We start from the raw sequence: 25,959 nt of genomic DNA on the forward strand, positions 1-25,959 counted from the left end.
CGAGTTCACCGCTGGGCCTATCACCGGGAAAAACCGCCACGCTCCCAAATGTTTGACCTGTTACACCTGGTCCAGAAATGGCTGCAGCCAGAGTCATCTTCTCCTGCACAGATGGTAGAGCGAGTGGTGATGGATCGGTTTGTGCACTCCCTGCCGAGACCCCTGCAGACTTGGGTTGCCCAGGGTGATCCCCAGAACATTGATGAACTGGTCGGACTGGTTGAGAGATGCAAGGCTCCTTGGGGACACAGCCCATTCCGTATTGGGGGTTCCAGCGGGGGGCAGAGTCCCAAAATGGGGTGGGGCATCCAAGGTCAAAAGGGGAGGCGGTGCCCAAGGTCCCCACGGGTGATATTATTTACTGGAAGTGCCACGGGCCAGGACATATAGCTGCCCATTGTCCCCAGACCACTGAGCAGATGGACTGCAGCATGGGACGCCGTAGTTCATACTATGCATATCCAGCTTGCAGTGTGAACTTGCCACCTAACGAAGGGCCACAAACGTGTCCCGTGAAGGTGAACGGTCGAGCAGTAATGGCGCTGTTAGACTCCGGGAGCTTGGTGACCCTTGTACGGGCCAGTTTTCCTCTCAACCTACTCCCGGGTAAAAAGGTTGGCGTTCGGTGCATACAGTACATGGCGATGCAAAAGTCTACCCTGTGGCCAGGGTGAACCTTGAAACAGCGCGTGGCACCGAGTCCCATGAAGTTGGCATCGTTCGGGACTTGTTGCATCCTATAGGCCGGGATTTCTGTCTGTTTTGGGATCTGTGGGGTAAGGGTTCTGAGATTGCTAGCAAGAGCAGGGAACCAATGAGCCCTAATAAGGTATCGCCACCACCAGAGATAGACGGGTTTCCTTTATGTGTCCTTGTGGGGGATGAGGAGGAAGGGTCCCCTGTGTCTGATATTCTGGAGTTAGGGGTGGCTGGTGAGAATTTTGGGACTGCCCAACATAGGGACCCAACACTGAGAGAAGCCTTCAACAATGTCACCGTCATTAATGGGGTTGCACAAGAGCCGGGAGCGGACACAAGGTTTCCCTATTTTATGTTGATTGGGGAGTTCTTATACCGGGTCACGAAAATAAGGGAGGAGTTGGTAGAACAGTTAATAGTACCAGGCCTTTATAGTCAGAAAGTGTTGGACTTTGCCCATTCATACATCTTGAGAGGACACCTGGGGGGTGGAAAAAATGCAGGAACGGGTTGTGTAGAGGTTCTATTGGCCTGGATGTCACCAGGAGATTGGAAACTATTGCAGATCCTGCCCGACATGTCAGTTAACTGCCCACACATCTCACTTCCGGAACCCCCTTGTGCCATTTCCCATTATTAAGGTGCCATTTGAGAGAATTGCCATGGACTTGGTCAGTCCCTTAGTTAAATCAGCCCGGTGGCATCAGTATATACTAGTCATCCTGGACTTTGCCACATGCGATCCTGAGGCAATTCCCCTGAGAAACTCCTCCGCAAAGAGTATAGCCCATGAGCTGGTTCATGTGTTTTCCCGGATGGGTTTGTTGAATGAGATCCTGACTGACCAGGGAACACCTTTCATGAGCAAGGTGATGAGGGAGTTGTGCAAGGTTCTGCAGATCTCTCAGTTGAGGACTTCAGTGTACCATCCGCAGTCAGATGGCCTTGTTGAGAGATTTAACAAAACACTGAAGAGCATGCTAAGAAAAGCCATAGAGAAAGACGTTAGAGACTGGGATTGTCTCTTACCGTATTTGCTGTTTTCTATCCGTGAAGTTCCCCAGGCTTCCACAGGGTTCTCGCCTTTGAGCTTCTGTATGGCCGACATCCCAAGGTCTCCTAGATATAGCCAAGGAAACCTGGGAAGCCGAAGTCACGCCCCACAGTAGCATCATTGAGCATGTGGCATGGATGCAGCAGAGGATTGCGAAGGTAATGCCCATTGTTAAAGAACATCTCCGCCAGGCACAAGAGGCTCAGGCCAGGGTCTACAACCGGTCAGCAAGAGTGAGGCAGTTCAGTCCGGGAGACCGAGTTCTCGTGCTAATTCCGACAGTGGAGAGTAAGTTCTTGGCCAAGTGGCAAGGGCTGCATGAGGTGGTGGAGAAGCTTGGTGAGGTAAATTATAAAATTCACCAACCCGGCAGATGGATACCATACCAGGTTTACCATGTCAACCTCCTCAAGCCATGGCAAGATAGAGAGCCAGCAGTAACTCCATGCTTACTGGGCAACCTAGAAGGAGAGGTTGGAGTGGTTACCATAGCGGAAACGCTATCGAAGGCCCAGAAACAACAGTGCCGGGAGTTACTCCAGAGAAATCGGGACCTGTTTTCAGAATTGCCGGGATGCACGAAGGTCGTCGAGTGCGAAGTTCTGACCGAGCCTCATGTGCGGGTGAAAATGAAGCCTTATCGAATTCCTGAGGCCCGTCAAGAAGTAATCTCCAAGGAGGTGCAGCGTATGTTGAAGCTCGGGGTCATTGAGGAATCCAAGAGAGGCTGGTCAAGCCCGATTTTCCTGGTCCCAAAACCTGATGGTGAATAGAGGTTCTGCAACGATTACCGGAAACTGAATGAGGTGTTGTGAGTTCATTTTCCCCTTCATTACTGAGGCCCGAGGAACTCCCTCTTCTGGTAAAGAAAGGTAGTGAGCCTGATTGTCAAACACCTGAGGCTGATGATTGTGACTGGCTGAGTGGAGTTACGGACTGGATATAATGCTGCCGACGCCCTTCTGCCCTGCGGGTGATTTCTCTGTGGGATCCTTGGAGACCAGTCTGAATTCCTGCTCCTCTAAAGCTAAGTTTGCTGCTCAGCCTTTTGCTTTTGTGCTTTGATTTTGTTTTTGCTTTGTTTTTCTGGATTTTGCCATTCCCTGCTGGGGTGTGCTGAATTCATTTAGCTCTGTCTTCTGAAAATACCTGAGTGCTGATTCAGTTTTTGAAGCCTAGCTGCTTCAGGGCCTTTTTCATATCAGCTGGTTGGCTTTTGTCTTTGATAGGGTTTTGGCAGATTGCAGACAGCAGCCTTCCTTTCCTTTCCTATCTAGGTAGTTTTGGGGCCCCGTCTTTGCTCAGTCTATCTTTCTGTCTGTGTTAGTATTTTCATCTTGCTTCACCGTCATTATATGTTGGGGGCTGCCTATTGCTTTGGGGTCTGCTCTGGGGCAGTTTAGATTTCCCCTTTCTTTCTTTAGGCCTATGTATTTCTCTGGCTGTGATCGAGGGGTCTAGGGCATCGCAGGAACCCCCCACGGCTACTGCTAGTTGTGTTGATAGGTTCAGAGGTCTGCAATCTGATAGTTGCCAACTTCTCTGGTTTTCTGGACTTAGCTTGTATTTCTGCTTTTGCCTCCTACGGTGACTCAATCATAACAGAATCACCCGCCTTACCGCAGATTCTAGGGTACTCAATAGCAGGAAAGAATTGTAAAAAAAAAAAAAAAAAAAAAAGGTGTGTATATTTTTCCCTCTATATCTCTGAGGCCGTAGGGGGAATTTTTTTTTGTAGCCAAAAAGGATGGATCATTAAGACCTTGTATTGATTATCGTGCCCTCAACAAAATTACTGTTAAATATCAGTATCCGTTACCCCTGATTTCTGATCTTTTCTCCAGAGTTAAAGGTGCTTGCTGGTTTACCAAGCTTGACCTCAAGGGGGCGTATAATCTTATTCGCATTAAGCATGGGGATGAAGGGAAGACGGCGTTTAATACTCCGGAGGGACATTTTGAGTACCCGGTGATGCCTTTTGGGTTCACTAATGCCCCTTCTGTCTTCCAGTGCTTCATGAACGATATTTTCCGAGATTTTGTCGATAAATTTTTGATTATCTATCTGGATGATATTTTGATCTTCTCCAAGGATTGGGATTCTCATGTGGAACATATTCGGACTGTGTTCAGGATCTTGAGGGAGAATTCCCTGTATGTCAAGGGATCTAAATGCCTTTTTGGAGTACAGAGGATTTCTTTTTTGGGATTTATTTTGTCCCCGTCAACTATTGAAATGGACCCGGCCAAGGTACAGGCCATTCACGATTGGGTTCAGCCCACTTCTTTGAAGGCCCTCCAGAAGTTTTTGGGTTTTGCTAATTTTTATCGGAAATTTATAGCAAAATTTTCTAGTATTGCCAAGCCATTGACTGATTTGACTAAAAAGGGTGCTGATGTGTTAAATTGGTCTCCGGAGGCTGTTTCTTCCTTTCAGGAGTTGAAGCGAAGATTCACCTCCGCCCCGGTTATGCGGCAACCTGATGTCTCACTTCCATTCCAGGTAGAGGTGGATGCTTCTGAGATTGGTGCAGGAGCTGTTTTGTCCCAAAAGGATCCTGTAACATCTAAAATGAATCCTTGTGCTTTCTTTTCCCGAAAGTTCTCTCCATCTGAACGTAACTATGATGTGGGGAATAGGGAACTGTTGGCCATGAAATGGGCATTTGAGGAGTGGAGACATTGGTTGGAGGGAGCTAAGCATCAAGTCGTGGTCCTCACTGACCACAAGAATTTGATTTACCTAGAGTCGGCTAAGCGCTTGAACCCTAGACCGGCTAGATGGGCCTTGTTTTTTACACGTTTTGATTTTGTGGTTTCTTTTCTTCCTGGAACAAAGAATGTCAAGGCAGACGCCCTCTCTAGGAGCTTCCTTGCTGATTCTCCTGTGGTGACCAAGCCTGCTACGATCTTAGGCGAAGGGGTAGTTCTCTCTGCCATCTCGCCCGATTTGAGACGTGCTCTGGAAGAGTTCCAGGAGGACAAACCTGAGCGTTGTCCCAGTGGAAAGTTGTATGTTCCTGACCAGTGGAAGAAGAGAGTGATGTCTGAAGTTCATTGCTCTGCTTTGGCTGGTCATCCAGGTATTTTTGGTACTAGAGATCTGGTGAGTCTGTTTTTTTGGTGGCCCTCCTTGTCTCGTGATGTCAGGAATTTTGTGCAGTCCTGTGGGACGTGCTCCCGGTCTAAATCGTGTTCTCGCTCTAGTGGGTTGTTGATGCCTTTGCCTGTCCCCAAGAGGCCATGGACCCATATTTCAATGGATTTCATCTCTGATATGCCTGTCTCTCAGAGGATGACTGTTATTTGGGTGATTTGTGATAGGTTCTCTAAGATGGTTCATCTTGTACCACTCCCTAAGTTGCCGTCTTCCTCTGAGTTGGTGCCCCTGTTTTTACAACAGGTGGTTCGTTTGCACGGGATTCCTGAGAACATTGTATCTGACAGAGGAGTGCAGTTTGTGTCTAGATTTTGGAGAACTTTCTGTTCCAGGCTGGGAATTCAGTTGTCCTTCTCCTCTGCTTTTCACCCTCAGACCAATGGGCAGACAGAGAGAACAAACCAGACCTTGGAGTCATATTTGAGATGTTTTATTTCTGCTGATCAGGATGATTGGGTTTCATTTTTGCCCTTGGCCGAATTTGCTTTGAATAATAGAGTTAGTTCTGCCACTTTGATGTCACCTTTTTTTTGTAACTTTGGGTTTCATCCTCGATTTTCTTCAGGGCAGGTGGAGCCCTCTGCCTGCCCAGGTGTTGACACTGTGGTGGAGAGAATGCACCAGATCTGGGACCAAGTGGTGGATAAGTTATCTCTCTCCCAGGAGAAGGCCCAGCGGTTTTCCAACCGACATAGGACCATTGGTCCCCAGTTTAAGGCTGGTGATATGGTGTGGTTATCATCAAAAAATATTGATATGAAGGTGGCTTCTCCTAAGTTTAAGCCTAGATTTATTGGACCTTACAAGATTGTGGAGATTATTAATCCGGTCTCTTTTCGTTTGGCTCTTCCTGTCACATTTAAAATCCATAATGTGTTCCATAAATCTTTGTTGAAGAGGTTTGTTGAACCTGTTGTTCCGGGGGTGGCACCTCCAGACCCTGTATTGGTTGAAGGTAACATGGAGTATGAGGTAGAGAAAGTACTGGATTCCCGTCTGGCTAGATGGAGACTCCAGTATTTGGTTAAGTGGAAGGGTTATGGTCAGGAGGATAATTCCTGGGTCTCCGCCTCTGATATTCATGCCAAACGATTGGTGCGTGCCTTTCATCGGGCTCACCCTGATCGCCCTGGTGGCATAGTTGAGGGTTCGGTGACCCCTCCTCAAGGGGGAGGTACTGTTGTGAGTTCATTTTCCCCTTCATTACTGAGGCCCGAGGAACTCCCTCTTCTGGTAAAGAAAGGTAGTGAGCCTGATTGTCAAACACCTGAGGCTGATGATTGTGACTGGCTGAGTGGAGTTACGGACTGGATATAATGCTGCCGACGCCCTTCTGCCCTGCGGGTGATTTCTCTGTGGGATCCTTGGAGACCAGTCTGAATTCCTGCTCCTCCAAAGCTAAGTTTGCTGCTCAGCCTTTTGCTTTTGTGCTTTGATTTTGTTTTTGCTTTGTTTTTCTGGATTTTGCCATTCCCTGCTGGGGTGTGCTGAATTCATTTAGCTCTGTCTTCTGAAAATACCTGAGTGCTGATTCAGTTTTTGAAGCCTAGCTGCTTCAGGGCCTTTTTCATATCAGCTGGTTGGCTTTTGTCTTTGATAGGGTTTTGGCAGATTGCAGACAGCAGCCTTCCTTTCCTTTCCTATCTAAGTAGTTTTGGGGCCCCGTCTTTGCTCAGTCTATCTTTCTGTCTGTGTTAGTATTTTCATCTTGCTTCACCGTCATTATATGTTGGGGGCTGCCTATTGCTTTGGGGTCTGCTCTGGGGCAGTTTAGATTTCCCCTATCTTTCTTTAGGCCTATGTATTTCTCCAGCTGTGATCGAGGGGTCTAGGGCATCGCAGGAACCCCCCACGGCTACTGCTAGTTGTGTTGATAGGTTCAGGGGTCTGCAATCTGATAGTTGCCAACTTCTCTGGTTTTCTGGACTTAGCTTGTATTTCTGCTTTTGCCTCCTACGGTGACTCAATCATAACAATGAGGTCTCCAAGTCCGACCCATATCCCATGCCACGCGTTGATGAGCTCATCGAGAGACTTGTACCTGCCAGGTACATAACCACCTTGAATTTGACAAAGGGATATTGGCAGATCCCCATGGCACAGGAAGCCAAGGAGAAGACTGCATTTTCTACACCAGATGAATGCTTCCAGTATGTCCGGATGCCATTTTGCCTGCAGGGTGCTCCGGCGACCTTCCAGAAGGCTATGAATAGAGTTCTTGCGCTTATGCAGGGGGCATTTATGCACACTTAATCGAAGTACATTTAATCAAAGCTATAACGTGGATGAATGTGACAAGCTTCTCTATTCTCTTCATACAGGTAACCAGCTCTTTCAATCTCTGCTCTGAATCAACTCCTGTGTGTCTCTACTCCATTCAATGTCAGCAAGCAGTTAATCCTGAATGCTATTTATGTGTTTTCAACTATGCAAGCTTATATCTGGTAACCAGTTCTTTCAATCTCTGCTCTGAATCAACTCCTGTGTGTCTCCACTCCATTCAATGTCAGCAAGCAGTTAATCCAGAATAATATATATGTGTTTTCAACTATGCAAGCTTATATCTGGTATATAGTTATTTCAACTTACTCTGCTTGTCCCCTTATGCTGTGAGGTCAAGAAACTTTTCAAAGTGCTTTATGATCCATGTGGTGCTGGACATTTGTTTATCTGACCACAACATTTATTTGGTCCTGCTGTCTCAATTTAGTTTGATTGATTAACGAGAAGAGAGAGAGCAAAAAAAAGGAGATCTAAGCCTTAGCCTCCTATATATTCAGACATAGCTTGGGGAAGGCATTTATGCAGGGGGAAGGCATTTATGCAGGGGGCATTTATGCACATTTAATCAAAGTACATTTAATCAAAGTATGAGGCAGTTATAACATGGATCAATGTGACACGCATCTCTATTCTCGTCACACAGGTAACCAGCTCTTTCAATCCTGAATGCTATTTATGTGTTTTCAACTATGCAAGCTTATATCTGATAACCAGCTCTTTCAATCTCTGCTCTGAATCAACTCCTGTGTGTCTCCACTCCATTCAATGTCAGCAAGCAGTTAATCTTGAATGCTATTTATGTGTTTTCAACTATGCAAGCTTATATCTGGTAACCAGCTTTTTCAATCTCTGCTCTGAATCAACTCCTGTGTGTCTCCACTCCATTCAATGTCAGCAAGCAGTTAATCCAGAATGCTATATATGTGTTTTCAACTATGCAAGCTTATATCTGGTATATAGTTATTTCAACTTACTCTGCTTGTCCCCTTATGTTGTGAGGTCAAGAAACTTTTCAAAGTGCTTTATGATCCATGTAGTGCTGGACATTTGTTTATCTGACCACAACATTATTGGGTCCTTCTGTCTCAATTTAATTTGATTGATTAACGAGAAGAGAGAGCAAAAAAAAAGGAGATCTAAGCCTTAGCCTTCCTTATATTCAGACATAGCTTGGGGAAGGTATTTATGCAGGGGGCTTTTATGCACATTTAATCGAAGTATGAGGCAGTTATAACATGGCAGTTAGACAGTGCAGGAGACAGGTAAGACTTTTATATACATCTATTCCCTGTACATTTGGATTACAACAAATATATACATATGCATTTGTGTAATTTATATCCTGGCCGCTGCATTCACAAAAATCCACCGCCCTGGCATTAACTCTCTACACTCAATCTTTATTGGCCCCTCACTCCTTTCCTCTCCTATGTATAGCACTCACGCTCTTTTCACATTGCTAAATTGCACAGATCCATTCAGTCCCACCATTCAACATCAGAGACACTCTCACAAATCACTTAACCATCTGCTCACTCTTTCTATCCTCCTTCTCCTAGTCGCAGGAGACATTGCTCCCAACCCTGGTCCCCCATGTTATAGAAAGTCAAACTCCCCAACTGCTACACTCAGAAACCCCTCTAATCTTATTAATATTCCCTGCATGCCATCTGTCTCTCTTAATTGTGCCCTTTGGAATTCTCGCTCAGTGTGTAACAAACTCTCCTTCATTCATGGCTTTTTCCTTTCTAATTCTCTTAACCTTCTGGCTCTTACTGAAATCTGGATGCAGCAGTCTGACACTACCGCTGCTGCTGCTGCTGCTCTTTCATATGGTGGACTACACTTCTCTCATACCCCAAGATCAGACAATAGAGCAGGTGGAGGCATTGGTCTGCTCCTATAACCAAAATGTACCTTTCAGTTTATCCCTCAACTACCCTCACTTGTCTTCCCTTCTTTTGAGGTTCATGCCGTCAGACTCTACACCCCCTTCTCCATGCGAGTGGCGGTGGTGTATCATCCTCCCGGCCACTCCCATCAGTTACTGGATCATTTTGCCACTTGGCTTCCACATTTTCTCTCCTGTGACATCCACACCCTCATCATGGGCGATTTCAACATCCCCATTGGTCTTCCCCTCTCCCCATCTGCTACTCACCTTTTATCTCTAACTTCCTCGTTTGGCCTTTCGCAGCTTACTAATTCTCCAATGCATGAAGACAGAAACTCCCTCGACTTCACGAAGATGTCATCCATTATAAGTTCATGCTTAGAACATACAACACTGCCCTTCACCTCTCAAAACAAAAATTTTTCAACATCCTCATCACCTCACTGTCCAATAACCCTAAACGTCTCTTTGACACTTTTCATTCTCTACTCAACCCAAGAGTACAGGCCCCAACCACAGAGCTTCGAGCTGACGAACTGGCCAATTATTTCAAAGAAAAAATTGACCACATCCGACAGGAAATTATCTCCCAATCACCTCATACAATGCACTGTCCTCCCTCCCCCACTGCATCTAGCTCACTCTTTGATTTTGAACCAGTCACAGAAGAAGTAAGCAGGCTCCTTGCATCTTCTCACCCAACCACTTGCACAAGTGACCCATTTCCGTCACATCTCCTCAAGTCCCTTTCCCCTGCTGTCACCCCTCACCTGACTAAAATATTTAACCTCTCTCTCCTTGTATCTTTCCCTCATTTAAGTATGCCATCATACATCCACTACAAAAAAAAACATCCCTCGACCAAAACTGTGCCACTAATTATAGACCTGTCTCTAATCTGCCCTCGCTAAAGTCTCTAATGATCTACTAACAGCTAAATCAAATGGTCATTACTCCATGCTAATTCTCTTGGATCTCTCTGCAGCATTCGACACTGTGGATCATCAGCTTCTCCTCACTATGCTCCGTTCCATTGGCATCAAGGACACTATTCTCTCCTGGCTCTTCTCCTATGTCTCTCACCGCTCCTTTACTGTATCTTTTGCTGGTTCCTCCTCCTCTAATCTTCCCCTTACTGTTGGGGTTCCTCAAGGATCATTCCTAGGCCCCCTCCTCTTCTCTTTGTACACTGCCTTTATTGGTCAAACAATCAGTAGATTTGGTTTCCAGTACCATCTCTATGCTGATGACACCCAATTATACGCTTCTTCTCCTGACATGTCGCCAGCCTTTCTAGAAAACACCAGCGATTGTCTAAACACTGTGTCTAACATCATGTCCTCACTATATCTGAAACTGAATCTGTCAAAGCCTGAACTCCTTGTGTTTCCTCAACGCTACTAATGTACCTATACCCGACATTGCCATTTCCATGTGTGGTTCCACTATTACTCCCCAGCAACATGCCCGCTGTCTTGGGGTCATACTTGACTCCGAGCTTTCCTTTGCCCCCCACATCCGATCACTGGCTCGCTCTTGCTATCTGCACCTCAAAAACATTTCTAGAATTCGACCTTTTACTTTTGACTCCGCAAAAACTCTTACTGTTTCTCTTATTCATTCTCATTTCGACTATTGTAACTCTCTTCTAATCGGTCTCCCTCTTACCAAACTCTCCCCTCTCCAATCTGTCTTGAATGCTGCAGCCAGGATCATATTCCTCACCAGTCGTTACACCGATGCCTCTACCTTGTGCCAGTCCTTACACTGGCTACCCATCCACTCCAGAATTCAGTATAAACTTATTACCCTCACCCACAAAGCCCTCCATGGCTCAGCACCACCCTACATCTCCCTTGTTTCAGTATACCACCCTACCCGCACCCTCCGTTCTGCTGATGACCTGAGGTTAATCAGAACCTCCCACTCCCGTCTCAAAGACTTTACACATGCCGCACCAATTCTTTGGAATGCACTTCCCAGGTGAATACGATTAGTCCCCAATCCCCACAATTTTAAGCGTGCCCTGAAAACGCATTTATTCAGACTGGCCTACCGCCTCAACACATTCACCTAATCTATCCCTGTGTGGCACAGCCAAAAGTTTTACCATAACCTGGTTCCCCGCATCATGTTCCCACATGCTTTAGGCATCCATTAGCCCTCTGTGTCTGTACTATTACACACTTAACATTATGGCTGGTCCATACAATAAGGGCAATTGTTACCACCCACCTTTTGTGTCTACCTTTTTCCTCATAGATTGTAAGCTTGCGAGCAGGGCCTTCATTCCTTTTGGTATCTGTTATCATCTATGTGATTATTGTTATGCTGTAATGTCTATCGTCTGTACATGTCCCCTCTGAAATGTAAAGTGCTGCGGAATATGTCAGCGCTATAGAAATAAAATGTATTATTATTATTATTATTATTATTATTATTATAAGCTATATGCTGCTGCGTACCTGGATGATATTGTCATCTTTACCCCAGACTGGGAGTCTCACCTGGAAAATGTCCAAGCAGTGTTTGATGCTCTAAGAGAGGTGTGCCTTGGGCAACCAGGAAGCCAAGTACCTGGGATATGTAGTGGGGTATGGCGAGATCAAACTCCAAATCAATAAAGTGGAGGGAATTCAAACATGGCCGAGAACTCTATCCAAAAAGCAAGTTAAATCCTTCCTGGGGATCGTGGGATATTACAGAAGGTTCATCTCAAACTTTGCCATAATAGCTGCGCCTCTAACTGATCTTCTAAAGGGGAAAAAGTCAGTAATGGTCAGATGGTCCGAAGAGGCAGAGTCACCCTTCCAAGAGATGAAAGGGGCTCTGCGTAAGCAACCCGTTCTGGTGGCCCCAGATTTTAAACATGAATTTATCCTTCAGACAGATGCCTCAGATGTCGGGGTAGCTGCAGTCCTTTCCCAGGAGATACGTGGGGAGGAGCATCCTGTTCTTTACTTAAGTAAGAAGTTGTCTTCTTGTGAAAAAAATTACTCAGAGAAGGAGTGTTTGGCCATAAAATGGGTAGTGGATACCTTATGGTCCTACCCGGTGGGACTGAAGTTTAGGTTAATATCAGACCATGAACCTAGCAGATGGATGAGGGAAACAAAGGGTAAGAATGCTAGGGTCACTCGCTGGTTCTTAGCCCTACAAGCCTTCAACTTCCATGTAGAGCATAGGACCAGGAAGCTACATGGTAATGCCGATGCCCTCTCAAGAATCCCTTGTCTAGTAGGTGAAAGTGCCAAGCCCCACGGCTTTATGCAGAGGGGGGAGGTATGTAGCATGGCTAAGGATTGCATAGTTGATGGGAGGTATGTGTCTCAGAGATGACTTGTCTCTATAATGTAAGCCCTAAGTAATAACACTATATTGCTAATGTTTTGCAAGGACCTGTGGTGAGGTCACAGTCACATGACCAGTCAGCTGCTGGGATCATGTGTGGCTATACCCATATAACATAGACTGCTTCTGAAACAGAGGTTTGTATGAGGGAAGGACTAAGCCTCCCGTGTGTGCTGAGGCTCCAGGACTGAGTCTGAAGTAACGGATATTTGTGTTCTCTTTTTGCCTAAGCTAAAGGCTATCTCTTTTGTTATGTGCTGCTTTATGGGTTTATGATGCAATAAACCCCATGAACTTTAAAGGAACCTGCCTCCTGATTGTCTCCCGCTGCACCTGAGTGAGTAGAATCCTTACAGTGCCCCAAATGGACATCTGCGTGGATGAGTCCTTAATTCATTTTAAGGGCAGGCTCGGATTCCGTCAGGACCTGCCCAATAAGAAGCCAGGTACGGAATCAAACTCTACAAACTTTGTGACAGTACCTCAGGGTACACCAACAGGTTTAGAGTGTACAAAGGAAGGACACCAGGATTGAACCCCCTGAGTGTCCTGCTGTCCTGGGAGTGAGTGGGAAAATTGTGTGGGATTTGGTGCACCCATTGCTGGATAAAGGTTATCACCTCTACACTGATAACTTTTATACCAGGGTCCCACTCTACAAATCCCTCTCTGCGTGAGGTACCACAGCCTGTGCAGAGATTCCACCAAAGTCTGCATTCCAAAATGTCACTACTTCCCTTTCGAGCCCCTACGTGTGCCCAAACAGTTTTTTCCCACATGTGGGGTTCTGTTATGAATGGGAAACCGAGGAGGAAAAAAAGACAACAAGCTAAGTTTCAGAAAACCAGAGAAGTTGGTAACTATGCAGATTGCAGATCCCTGATCTTACCCGCACAACTAGCAGCAGTCGTGGAGCATTCCTACGTTGGTCCTAGACGCCTCGTCACAACCGGAGAACTACATAAGCCTAAAGCAGGAAAAGAGGAAAACTAACTGCCCCAGAGCAGACCCCAAAGGAAAGACAGCACCCCACATGTATTGACGGTGAAACAAGATGAAAATACAAACAAAGGCAGGAAAATAGGCTGAGCAAACGATGGGGCCCTGCTAACTACAAAGGACAGAAAAGGAAAGACACTGTCTGCAATCTGCCAAAAAAACCTACAAAAATATTGTCCAACGCTTCTGATAGCAAAATTAACCCTGAAGTCACTAGACTTCTAAAGCTATATCAGTACTCTGAAATATTCTGAGACAGAGCAAAAAAGAGGCCATTCTAATAAGGGACAAAAAGCAGATTGGCAAATACTGATTAATAGGAGTGGAATTTCAGCATAGCCCCAGCAGGGGCAGGCTGATTACACAAAAAAATGAATTGACCAACAAGCGCAAGTGTGAACATTTGCATAAAACAAACTTAACTTGAGATGACTGGAAGAGAGCTGAAGTCCAGGACCTGAGAAGCAGACTGAATCACCAGCACCCGGATAGGGCGTCAGCTGTCTTATATCCAGTCTGATACTCCAGAGATCCAATCGTTATCTTCCTCATCAGGCGGCAGATCACTTCCACTTAGACCAACCGCACTACCTTCTGTCACCACCACAGGGAGAACGGAAGGGGAACTCTCAACTGGTGGCGCAGAAAATGAGTTCATGATAGGGTTCCAGTGTACAACAACTTTTGGGGTCCAATTTCTCCTTTTACCCTTGGGAAAATTAAAAATTGGGGACTAAAAAATCATTTTTGTGGGCAAAAAATAGGATTTTTTATTTTCATGCCCGGACATTATAAACTTTAGTAAAACACTTGGGGGTTCAAAGTTCTCACCACACATCGAGAAAAGTTCCTTAGGGGGTCTAGTTTCCAAACTGGGCTCACTTGGGGGGGTTTCTACTGTTTAGGCACATCAGGGGCTCTGCAAATGGAACATGAGGCCCGCAGAACATTCCATCACTGTCTACATTCCAAAATGTCACTACTTCCCTTCCGAGCCCCGATGTGTGCTCAAACAGTAGGGTTTTTTTTACCAAATATGTGGTACCTGCGTACTCAGGACAAATTGAACAACAACTTTTGGGGTCCAATTTCTCCTGTTACCCTTGGGAAAATAAAAAATTGGGACTGAAAGATCATTTTTGTGGAAAAAAATATATTTCTTTCAAGCCCGGGCATTATAAACTTTACAGAAACACTTAGGGCTTCAAAGTGCTCACCACAAATCTAGATAAGTTCCATAGGGGGTCTAGTTTCCAAAATGGGGTCACTTGTGGGGAGTTTCCACTGTTTAGGCACATCAGGGGCTCGTCAAATGCGACATGGTGTCCGATCTCAATTCCAGCCAATTTTAGGTTGAAAAAGTCAAAAGGCACTCTTTCCCTTCCGAACCCTGCCGTGTGCCCAAACAGTGGTTCTCCCCCACATATGGGGTATCAGCATACACAGGACAAATAGGAGAACAATGTTTGTGGTTCAATTTCTCCTGTTACCCTTGGGAAAACAAAATATTGGGACTTAATGTTCATGTTTGTGGAAAAAATATGATTTTTTTATTTTCACGCCCGGTTGTTATAAACTTCTGTGATGCCCTTTGGGGTTTAAAATGCTCACCACACATCTAGATAAGTTCCCAAGATGGGGTCACTTGTGGGGGGTTTCCACTGTTTAGGCACATCAGGGGCTCGTCAAATGCGACATGGCGTCCGATCTCAATTCCAGCCAATTTTAGGTTGGAAAAGTCAAACGGCGCGCCTTCCCTTCTGAGCCCTACCATGTGCCCAAACAGTGGTCCACCCTACATATGGGATATCAGCATACACAGGACAAATTGGACAGCAACTTTTGGGGTCCAATTTCTCCTGTTACCCTTAGGAAAATAAAAAAAATTGTTGCTAAAAGATCATTTTTGTGACTAAAAAGTTAAATGTTCATTTTTTCCTTCCAAGTTGCTTCTGTTCCTGTGAAGCACTTGAAGGGTTAATAATCTTTTTGAATGTAGTTTTGAGTAGCTTGAGTGGTGCAGTTTTTAGAATGTTGTCACTTTTGGGTATTTTCTTCCATATATACCCCTCAAAGTGACTTCAAATGTGAGGTGGTCCGTAAAAAAATGGTTTTGTAAATGTTGTTGTAAAAATGAGAAATCACTGGTCAACTTTTAACCCTTATAACTTCCTAACATAAAAAAAATTGTTTCCAAAATTGTGCTGATGTGAAGTAGACATGTGGGAAATGTTATTTAGTAACTACTTTGTGGGACATATTTCTCTGTTTTAAGGTCATAAAAATTCAAAGTTTGAAAATTGAAATTTTTTCAAAATTTTCACCATATTTACATTATTTTTCATAAATAAACACAAGTTATATTGAAGAAATGTTGCTACTAAAGTAAAGTACAATATAAAAGAGAATAGAAAACATTCTCAGAATCACCAAGATCCGTTGACGTGTTCCAGAGTTATTACCTCATACAGGGACAGTGGTCAAAATTGTAAAAATTGGCCCGGTCATTAACGTGCAAAGCACCCTTGGGGGTTAAAGGGTTAACTGTAGTTTTGAGTACATGATTCAGTGCCCCAGGCTACATCAATGGTTTGGATGCCTTGTTGAGTAAGCACCACATGAAAGTCTCTACTGATTCTCTCCAGCTTAGGCTTTCAAGATAATTCTCTCTGTTTCACAACTCAAATTTCTTTACGATTACAGTCACACCCATGAAAGAAATTCTTGGCATTTTTTTCCCCAACAGGCTACAAACATATGAGCAATGAGAAGCATCTTAGGTCCATAAAATTGCCTGTGTTTTTCCTGACAGCATGAATGAGGTCAACAAGAATGCTTTCTACTATCCCCTTATTTATGGATTGTCCTTTCTCCTATCCCCATAGAAATAGGTTGACCTTTCACCCCCTGATCATGCTACCTTCCTCACTTCCTACCTATTTGCACCTACTTATACCTGAGTCCATCTTGTAGATAATATGGATCATTGACCCAAGTAAGACATCATTTCTATGGTCATACATGCTGCTCTCTCTGTATTGCTTTTACTTAAAGAGGTTGTCCACTACTAGGACAAACCCTTCCCATTCCCCTTTCTTGGTCCCGATAAAATAAAAAAGCTTATACTCACCTTCCATACCTGTGCCATTTCTTTGGTTTTGGCACTCAGGGCCGCATGACACATGGTGCCCGGCGCCCAGTCATCCATGGCGTCACTGTCTCCACCTTCTGTTGAATTATACTTGAAGAGGAAGTCTGAGTTCAGCTACAGCCTAGACTTAGCCTTCATGTTCAATTTATCTGAAGCTGGGGAAATTGAAGCCAGCGCTGATTGGCCACCAGGTACCACTTATCATACAACCAATCGAGAGCCTCGGGACCACAATTGTCGACACCGCAGGAATGGTGCTGGCATGGGAGGTGAGCATAGGCTTTTTAATTTTATCGGGACCAAGCTTGGGGAATAATAAGGGGTTGTCCTAGTAGTGAACAAACCCTTTAATAATTTAAATAAATTTCCACTTAGTGGATTTCGTTTCTGCACTTTTTTATTAGCAGCATAAATATAAAAACTCAAATTTTTCCCATTTTTCACCCATCACTGCATGGTGTCGTCAAGGTAAAGAGTATTCCACCTTCAGTCCTCTCTGTACCCGGTACCTACAATCTCTTTCCAGGGTCCTGGTAATTGTCTACCACTATTTTTGTGGGTACCATTCTCTCCTTTGTCTGTGGCCTTCAAAACCTCAAAGTATGGAACTTCTAATACCAGTCCATACAATATTCATCAAGGCTAAGTACTGTGCAGTGATGAGCAAATCTGAAAATTCAGATTCAGCAGTTAGCTCAAATTTTTCAGGGCATTTAGTTTACTTTGAATTTATTTAATGTGGATGGGATGTAGATTATTATTTTCTGAGATCTCTCTACACCACAGAGCATAATAAATATAAGTAAAAAAAAATAAAAAATTATATTTACTGGGACTTTTCTTGTCTTCCTGCTTCTGTCTAATCATCTCCTTCAGCTGGGTGAGCAGGTTGGTCTTCTTTGGTGTATCTTCAGGGTCTTCCATTGACCAGCATCTAAGGTGTCTTTTTCTGTGACTAGTCGAAGATGTTAGGCTTCATGATGTTGTGTGATGTGAATTGGGACCTCGTCAGAGAAGGAAAAACAAAATATGCTGGATGTCGCACAACCCCAAAGATGGCTTACTGAAGGTCGTACCAGGGACCGGAAAAAATTAGAATAATGGATAGGAGAAATGCTGATTTTGGGGCAGGTAAGGACTGGGTCAGTATTTCTTTATTAACTCCTTACAGGCATTTTTTCATCCAGAAAATGGTACCAGATTTACCAAAATTTGCTAGATTTGTAAAAGCCAAATCACAAAAAAATGTGAATTCTGGCAAATCTGTATTTAAAAAAAAAATAAAAAAAAATTGTGAACTACGAGGCAAATTCTGACTCCTCTTTTGCCCTGGCCATTTTCTAGCCACTTTTAGGCACACTAATCGATGGTTTTTGCAGTCAATCACTATAACCCTAAAGCTGGTGAAACAATGGAAAAAAATTAACTTTAAGAAAAGGAATATATTGTGACTCATGAAATGATTGACAAATGTGGAAGAGCCTGAAATGATCTGTGGTTCTAACCTGGAAACATTTTGTGGCTGCAATGGTCTCCTATAATTTCATGAGAAATAGAAGACTCTAAAGGGAGTTTCTTGTGGTGAGACATTTGTGATGCAATACACAGCCAGGAGGATGAACAACAGCAGGTCTTCCATGTGATACATATCACCAATTGCCAGTACATCCCCCTCCCATATATATGCACTTCCCATATTGCTGCCTCCTTTTATGTCACGCCATCCCTCAGTACCTTTCTTTATAACCCCACATCAAGTCTACCATGATATTGCTCAGTAGCCAATATCATGGTACATGAAGATTATCCAACCAATTTGGACCTATCTCAGAGAGGGAGCTTATCTCTTCCCGCATGAGCTGCCAGCCACTATGCTACCGGTCCAAACTGGCCAACCATCAGAGAGAATAAACAATGGGAAAGACACTGGTGGGACTCAACAAGTGGTGGAGGAACATGATAGCACCAGTGACTGAGTGTTGGAAGGGTCACTCCCTCTTCACATGGCCTATCTGTTCATGGCACGTGCCCTGTGGAGCCATCACATTACACAAATTTTTTAGTCATTACAGATGTCTTGTCACCTATGGACTGAACCACTGACACATTAATTAATGAAATTCCTTAAGCTGTTTAGATAATAATTGGAATAATAATAAGCCAGTGGCTCTAATGATAGGTATAATTAAGTAGGTCGGAAGTTTGTAAGTTCAGTGAATTAATTAGGAGCACGAGACTGTGATTCATATCAAAGGTGAGAATATATATAGTGCGAGCAGGAGCTTCACCCTGACATCCATCTCTCACTATCAGAGCTGACAGATCCTCTTACTCAGGTAAATATATTATCATGGAGTCATTACATGAACTTTGCTTCCTTTAAGGTATTTCTAATCTTGGAGACTATTTCTCATGGGTCTCCAGAAGTTCCTACCATTGGGTTTCTATCTCTTGCATGGCATCTGGTAACATTTCTGGTGCCAGAATCATCTACAGAGGGTAGAAGTAATGGTTCTATATTCTGAATGGTAATGGTAAATCATTAATATTAGGGTCCTTCAGCTTCAGGCATATCACTGAACCTAATTCAATTGATATTGACCTATGGGGCTGCTATTAAAGCCATTTACTGATACCTGTCTATCCAGACATTGGCCAAGAAGGTTTCAAATTAAGATCTAACCTCCATGTCTTACATGTTTCATATACTGAGCAGCTTAAATGAGATAAGGACCTGTGTGGTGCAACAAGTCCAAGAAGGGTTGATTGAGTCCAACATTAGAGACCCCATTGATTTCATACTCTGTTGCCCTTGAAATGCTGATCAGTATGATAATGGGGGTCATTGACCGGACTATAGTTAGCTGACATTCTGTCTTTGGACAGTGAATGCTTTTTACCTTCTATACTGAGTTTCATGGGGATTATGGACATAGTTAAGTCAAAAGCTTTCATCCTCTTAAACAGTCATCGGGATGAGTTGATAGTCTTTGGTCTTCAAAGTGGAGGCCATAGGGCAGTGTCCCATGTGCCTTTCTTAAAATCTGGCCATAAAATGTGAGGTTCCAGTAGAGGAATCCACACTCTTACCATCAGTTTATCATGAGACCAACCCTCCCATGTTTAGAGGGACCATCACTTTACCAAAGGAACCTTGTGGTTTGATACTTTGGTAAGTTGAGTACTAAAATTGTTCTTGTTTTCTTAGTTTTCAGACAAATATCAAGATGATGAGCCGCGGAGTTGTGGTTTCTTCACTTATGTTAGGTAAGTGAGTATACAATATATTAATGAGATCCTAATACGATATGGTGCAAAACTCCAGCAGTAGACCATCTCATTTGGAGGTGACTTTGGAGCATATTTCTCTAGAGCTGAATCCCAGATAGCACTTCAGAAGATCAATATATATATGAAAGCTGTCCTGCCCTATACTGTATGCTGCCCCTTTAATTTCCTCTGGGGGGGCCGCAATGTTTGACCAACGAACTGATAATTTGAACATGAAAAAAGTGGAAAAAATAGTGCTGCCATACAAAAGTAAATACTTTTGATTGAAAAAGTCAATTTTATCTTTCTGTTGTAGCATTCTCTGCAATGTTTATGGAAATGTTGGACGCCAGAAGCATTCAGCCACGTGAGTAGCACCTTAGGGTTGGGATGGACATTATTTTTAATACCATTTAATTTGTAGAGAGAAGGACCTAAGAACATTGTATTAACCTGATGAAATAAAAATATTGGATATGTCCCTCCATGTCCTCTTTTGTGCTAAGGAGTCCACTACTGATTGTCATGTGATGGATGTCCCTCCATGTCCTCTTTTGTGCTAAGGAGTCCACTACTGATTGTCATGTGATGGTTTTTAGCCAATCTCAAGAGAGGCATGGGGGCATGCTTGTCCTGTGATTGGCTGAAAAACATTATAAGATTTCCATAATTTGCTGAACATTTTTTTAACTCAATTTGCCTACCGGATAAGACCTTATTTTGCGCTGATTTCTCCTACAGTTTCATCGGTTAAAGTTATTCCATTTTTGTCTCTGCTCTAGCTAATAGAAGTTTGTCTTTAAAGGGGTTGTCCTCTATTTACAAACCACCTTTTTTGTTAGTGTCTTCCAAAAATAGCCTGATCCCAGATTGTTCTACTTTTGATACCCCTAGTGATTGGCTGTTATCTAAGGAGGAACATGGGAGAGAGTGTTCAGTTTTTCTACAGTGCCTCCGCAGGACAAGTGGAGCATTACATCCCATCCATTAAAGTTAGCTAGTTGGGTCCTCCGGGGAATTGTAGCTGCTTGAAAATGCTCTTTGCTCCAGCTATAGGCAGTACCATTTTAATTCAGGATAATAATCTAAGCTTTATTATATCTCCTTATTTATGTTTTATGTGGTTTATCAGGGGAACCAAATCCAAACTGAACTATTGGAAAATTGAAATAAGTCAATGAATAAAAAAATATATATTGTAATTAGTCCTTAATTAATCTTTCTTTATTGTGTCCAGTGAATTGTCCTGCTAATATGATAGAAGACTGCAGTCCATGTTGGGGTGGAACATGCGAAAGTTTAAGCAGTCCTGTGATCTTGAAGTGTACAAGTCCATGTACCCGCAGTTGTGTCTGCAAGAAAGGCTATTATGTCCAGAACAACGAGTGTGTCCCCGTGGACCAGTGCAATGTTCCGTGCCCGGCAAACATGGTGTTTAACTCCTGCGTGAAGAAAGTCGTCACATGCCTTACCTTAAATGATGGAGCTATAGAGTATGAAGACTGTAAACCTCGCTGCGAATGTAAGGAAGGTTATATATTCTCTGGCAAAAAACCTCAAGACTGTATCGAAATCAGCAAATGTTCGAATCCGGAAAACACTAAATAAAGCTGAAAATGTGAAATGGGTCAAACATTCCAGTGATGGTGGATGGGGGAAAGAAATGCTTCTTTAGAGGGGATATATCAGCAAATTGTTGCTTTGTAATCTGAGAGCAGCATGATGTAAGGGCTGAGACTCTGATTCCAGAGATGTTTCACTTACTGGGCTGTGTGCTGTTGTTTCAATAAAATCACTGTTTCAGCAGATTATCACTACAGTACTAGATGTCTCCTGCCTCCTAGTCCTCCTGTTCTGAGAAACCACGCCTCCACCACTGATTGGCAGCTTTCTGTCAATGTACAGTGCGTGTGTGAGGGGGTTATACACAGTTTAGCATTACAAGCTCTAATAGATCTGCAGCAGAAGGAACTGTGATTTTATCTCAACAACTCCAACCTGTAAAGTAAGTGACACAATGCCGTAATCAGGATCTCAGTCCCTACATAATCCTGCTGTCACATTACATAGTATAAAAAACATTCTGACAGATTCTCTTTAAATGTCAGCAACTTGTGGAATGTAGAAGTGAATGTTGCAATTTATTATATATTGTTTATACAAGTGGTCAGTTTATGAAAAGTTTGGATAAATAAAGTTTTTTGAAAATAATTTACTTTTTCCTTGTGTTTTTTAAACAATATGTTATATTTTCTTTATTAAAAAATACATATACAGGGTGAGCTATTTAAATAGATACACCTAAATAAAATGGGAATAGTTGGTGATATCAACTTCCTGTTTGTGGCACATTAGTATATGGGAGGGGGGAAACTTTTGAAGATGGGTGGTGACCATGGCGGCCATTTTGAAGTCGGCCATTTTGGATCCAACTTTATTTTTTCCAATGGGAAGAGGGTCATGTGACACATCAAACTTATTGAGAATCTCACAGGAAAAACAATGGTGTACTTGGTTTTAACGTAACTTTATTCTTTCATGAGTTATTTACAAGTTTATGTCCACTTGTAAAAGGTGTTCAAAGTGCTGCCCATTGTGTTGGATTGTCAATTCAACCCTCTTCTACCACTCTTGACTCACTGATAGCAACAGCGCAGAAGAAATGCTAGTCTAAGAGGGTCAGATTCCTTGTAGGAATGCTCGGACCTGACACCCATAATGCGGTGGTGCACCATCTTGTTGGAAAAACTCAGGGAACGTGCAATCCTCAGTGCATAAAGAGGGCAACACATCATCATGTAGCAATTTCAGATATCCAGTGGCATTGAGGTTTCCTTTTGATGAAGAATGGCCCCACTATCTTTGTACCCCATATACCACCCCATACCATAAATTTCCTCAATTGCATCAATTACTTGACCTCTGCTCAACTCTGTGCATTTGGCCTGTGCAGTCACACCCCACTTTCACTCACACCTGATTGTCTTTAGCTGCACATATATTCACCACCATGGGTCTGCTCCAGACGTAGTCGGCTCCATCAATTTCAAAGTACTAATTTCTAAGTACTTTGAATTAGACTGGATTTGGACTGGAATTGACAGTAAGGTAACGGACTATAACACCACAACAATGTTTCGACTTCTTTTTACTATCACCCCCATACTACTCTATTTCTCCCTAACTCCTGCAATCCCTCCACCCAGTAAGGAACTTGTAATTTCCCCCTCCATCCTTCCCAGCCATCTCACCTCTTCGTCACAACTGTTCCTCCACATACAATCCTTTTTCTCCAGACCCACACAGCCACATCATGTCCTATCCTGCTCCCACCTTCTAATGCTCTGTCCACTACTCCTTATTGCTGGCGACGTATCCCCAAATCCTGGCCCTCCTCAACACCTCCCTACACTCACTTTTACCACCCTGCCACGATCCTCTACACGTCTTCGCAACCATGATAACCTCATACCAATTCATCCAGCCCCCACTCCCTCAACCCCCTTACCTGGAGCCCTATGGAACGCACGCTCTGTCTGCAACAAGCTGTCATTTATCCATGACCTCTTTATCACCAACAAACTCTCCTTCCTCACCATCACTGAAACCTGGCTCACTCCCTCTGACACAGCCTCTCCAGCTGTGCTTTCCTATGGCAGATTCCATCTCTCTCACACCCCTCGCCCCAGCAACAAACGTGGTGGAGGAGTTGGCTTGCTCCTGTCTGATACCTGCTCCTTTATCCCAATTCCTTTGCCACCCTCCGCTACTCTTCCCTCATTCGAGGTGCACTCCGTCCGCATCTATTCCCCCTCCAACCTCCAACTGGCTGTCATCTACCGCCTCCCAGAACTAGCCATCTCCACCTTTCTCGACCACTTCACCACCTGCCTACTCCATTTCCTTTCTGCTGACATCCCCACCATCATCATGGGCGACTTCAACATCCCCATTGACACTTCCACACCGGCTGCCTCTAAACTTCTATCACTCACGGCTTCCCTCGGCCTCACTCAATGGTCCTCTGAGGCCACTCACAAAGATGCAATCTGAAATATAATCCTTAAAGGGTTCTCAAATCAAACTCATATATTAAATCCCTAAAACGATACTTTATTGTTTAAAAACCACAAATGTGGTACACACCAGAAAAAATGTGACAGAAAATGAAAAAAAAAAAAGGTGTTCAAAAATAGCCCACACTAGGGTAACCCCTATGAGTCCCTAATTGTTTACTGAGCTGTACCCTGCCTGGCTGCGGAGGTTGGCACCCTAAGGGGGGAACGTTGTGGCGCCCCCGCTCACGATGGCTATCCCTGGGGGCCCTGACAAACCCTACAGCCACTAGTGGTCCCTTCTACCCGATATAAGGGAACCCCTAGTTCTAGACAGAGATCAAGCCTGCTCTATAGAGGACCCTGTGTCCCAAGAAAAGAGGTTAAAAACAATTCAGAACACACATGGCATGGGGTGGCATGTTAAAGTCCCACAAAAAAATATACAGACAACTTCAAGGCAGCCCAGTGGGATAACTCAGTTCAGATCATGCCTAAATCTTATACACAAGATAAGGAGAGGCATCTTTTACTCAATTGAAAGCCATAGCTCAAAAAATGATTGAGAAATGGCTAAAAAATGCCATCAATAGTCTCCCACTAATAGAAATATATGGGGAACGCAGAGCTGCAACAGCGGTACTTATCTGCGTTTTTCGCCACCTGCCATCAAATCATGAATGCCAAGGCATTCATGATTTGATGGCAGGTGGCGAAAAACGCAGATAAGTACCGCTGTTGCAGCTCTGCGTTCCCCATATATTTCTATTAGTGGGAGACTATTGATGGCATTTTTTAGCCATTTCTCAATCATTTTTTGAGCTATGGCTTTCAATTGAGTAAAAGATGCCTCTCCTTATCTTGTGTATAAGATTTAGGCATGATCTGAACTGAGTTATCCCACTGGGCTGCCTTGAAGTTGTCTGTATATTTTTTTGTGGGACTTTAACATGCCACCCCATGCCATGTGTGTTCTGAATTGTTTTTAACCTCTTTTCTTGGGACACAGGGTCCTCTATAGAGCAGGCTTGATCTCTGTCTAGAACTAGGGGTTCCCTTATATCGGGTAGAAGGGACCACTAGTGGCTGTAGGGTTTGTCAGGGCCCCCAGGGATAGCCATCGTGAGCGGGGGCGCCACAACGTTCCCCCCTTAGGGTGCCAACCTCCGCAGCCAGGCAGGGTACAGCTCAGTAAACAATTAGGGACTCATAGGGGTTACCCTAGTGTGGGCTATTTTTGAACACCTTTTTTTTTTTTCATTTTCTGTCACATTTTTTCTGGTGTGTACCACATTTGTGGTTTTTAAACAATAAAGTATCGTTTTAGGGATTTAATATATGAGTTTGATCACTCACAAAGATGGTCACACGCTGGACCTAATCTTCACCCGTCTCTGTTCCCTCACTAATCTAAATAACTCACCCCTCCCCCTGTCTGACCACAACCTACTGACATTCTCTTCCCTCTCCTCTCCTACTGCGCAACCCCCGCTCCATAATCTCGCTCACCCTCGCAGGAATCTCAAACACCTCAATTTACAATCACTCTCTGAATCCCTTCTCCCTCTTACAGACATAGCTTCCCTTCATGACACAGATGCTGCTGCCACCTTTTATAACACCACAATAACAGCAACGCTTGATTCGGCTGCCCCCCTCATGCAGAGCAAAACTCAAACAATCAACAGGCAGCCCTGGCTCACCAGCCTGACCAAAGAACTGAGATGGGTTTCCAGGGCCGCTGAGCGGAGATGGAAGAGAACCCATTCTACTGAGCACTTCAACGGATACAAGCAGTCCCTTGCCAGCTTTAAGTCCACCCTCTCTGCCGCAAAACAAACTTACTTCGCATCTCTCATATCCTCCCTGTCTCACAACCCTAAACAGCTCTTCAACACCTTCATTTCTCTAATCCATTCCACAGCACCTCCTCCCCCTCCTCTCATTTCTGCCGAAGACTTTGCCTCCTTTAAGCAGAAGATCGACACGATCAGACAAAACTTTGGCCCGCAGCCCTCAATGCCCCTCTTAGCCGCTCAGCCCT

At 44.0% G+C, this 25,959-nt stretch overlaps 1 protein-coding gene across 2 annotated transcripts in view; it reads left to right on the top strand.

Annotated features, from left to right (window-relative positions):
* Positions 1-22,071, top strand: part of LOC141085246 (zonadhesin-like) — a 61,533-nt gene extending 39,462 nt beyond the window's left edge. The window contains exons 1-4 of one of the 2 annotated variants that reach the window (XM_073570519.1): positions 18,814-18,926; positions 19,799-19,857; positions 20,177-20,227; positions 21,098-22,071. In XM_073570519.1, the coding sequence (XP_073426620.1) occupies positions 19,818-19,857; positions 20,177-20,227; positions 21,098-21,468 (462 nt within the window). In that variant the 5' untranslated portion in view covers positions 18,814-18,926; positions 19,799-19,817 and the 3' untranslated portion in view covers positions 21,469-22,071. Of the gene's footprint in view, positions 1-18,813; positions 18,927-19,798; positions 19,858-20,176; positions 20,228-21,097 lie in introns of those variants that run through there. The other variant, XM_073570518.1, reaches the window with a different exon arrangement.
* Positions 22,072-25,959: the final 3,888 nt, after the last annotated feature.

Source organism: Dendrobates tinctorius, unplaced genomic scaffold (assembly GCF_039654945.1).
Source record: "Dendrobates tinctorius isolate UK_male_01 unplaced genomic scaffold, ASM3965494v1 ptg000028l, whole genome shotgun sequence".
Classification (NCBI taxonomy): domain Eukaryota; kingdom Metazoa; phylum Chordata; class Amphibia; order Anura; family Dendrobatidae; genus Dendrobates; species Dendrobates tinctorius.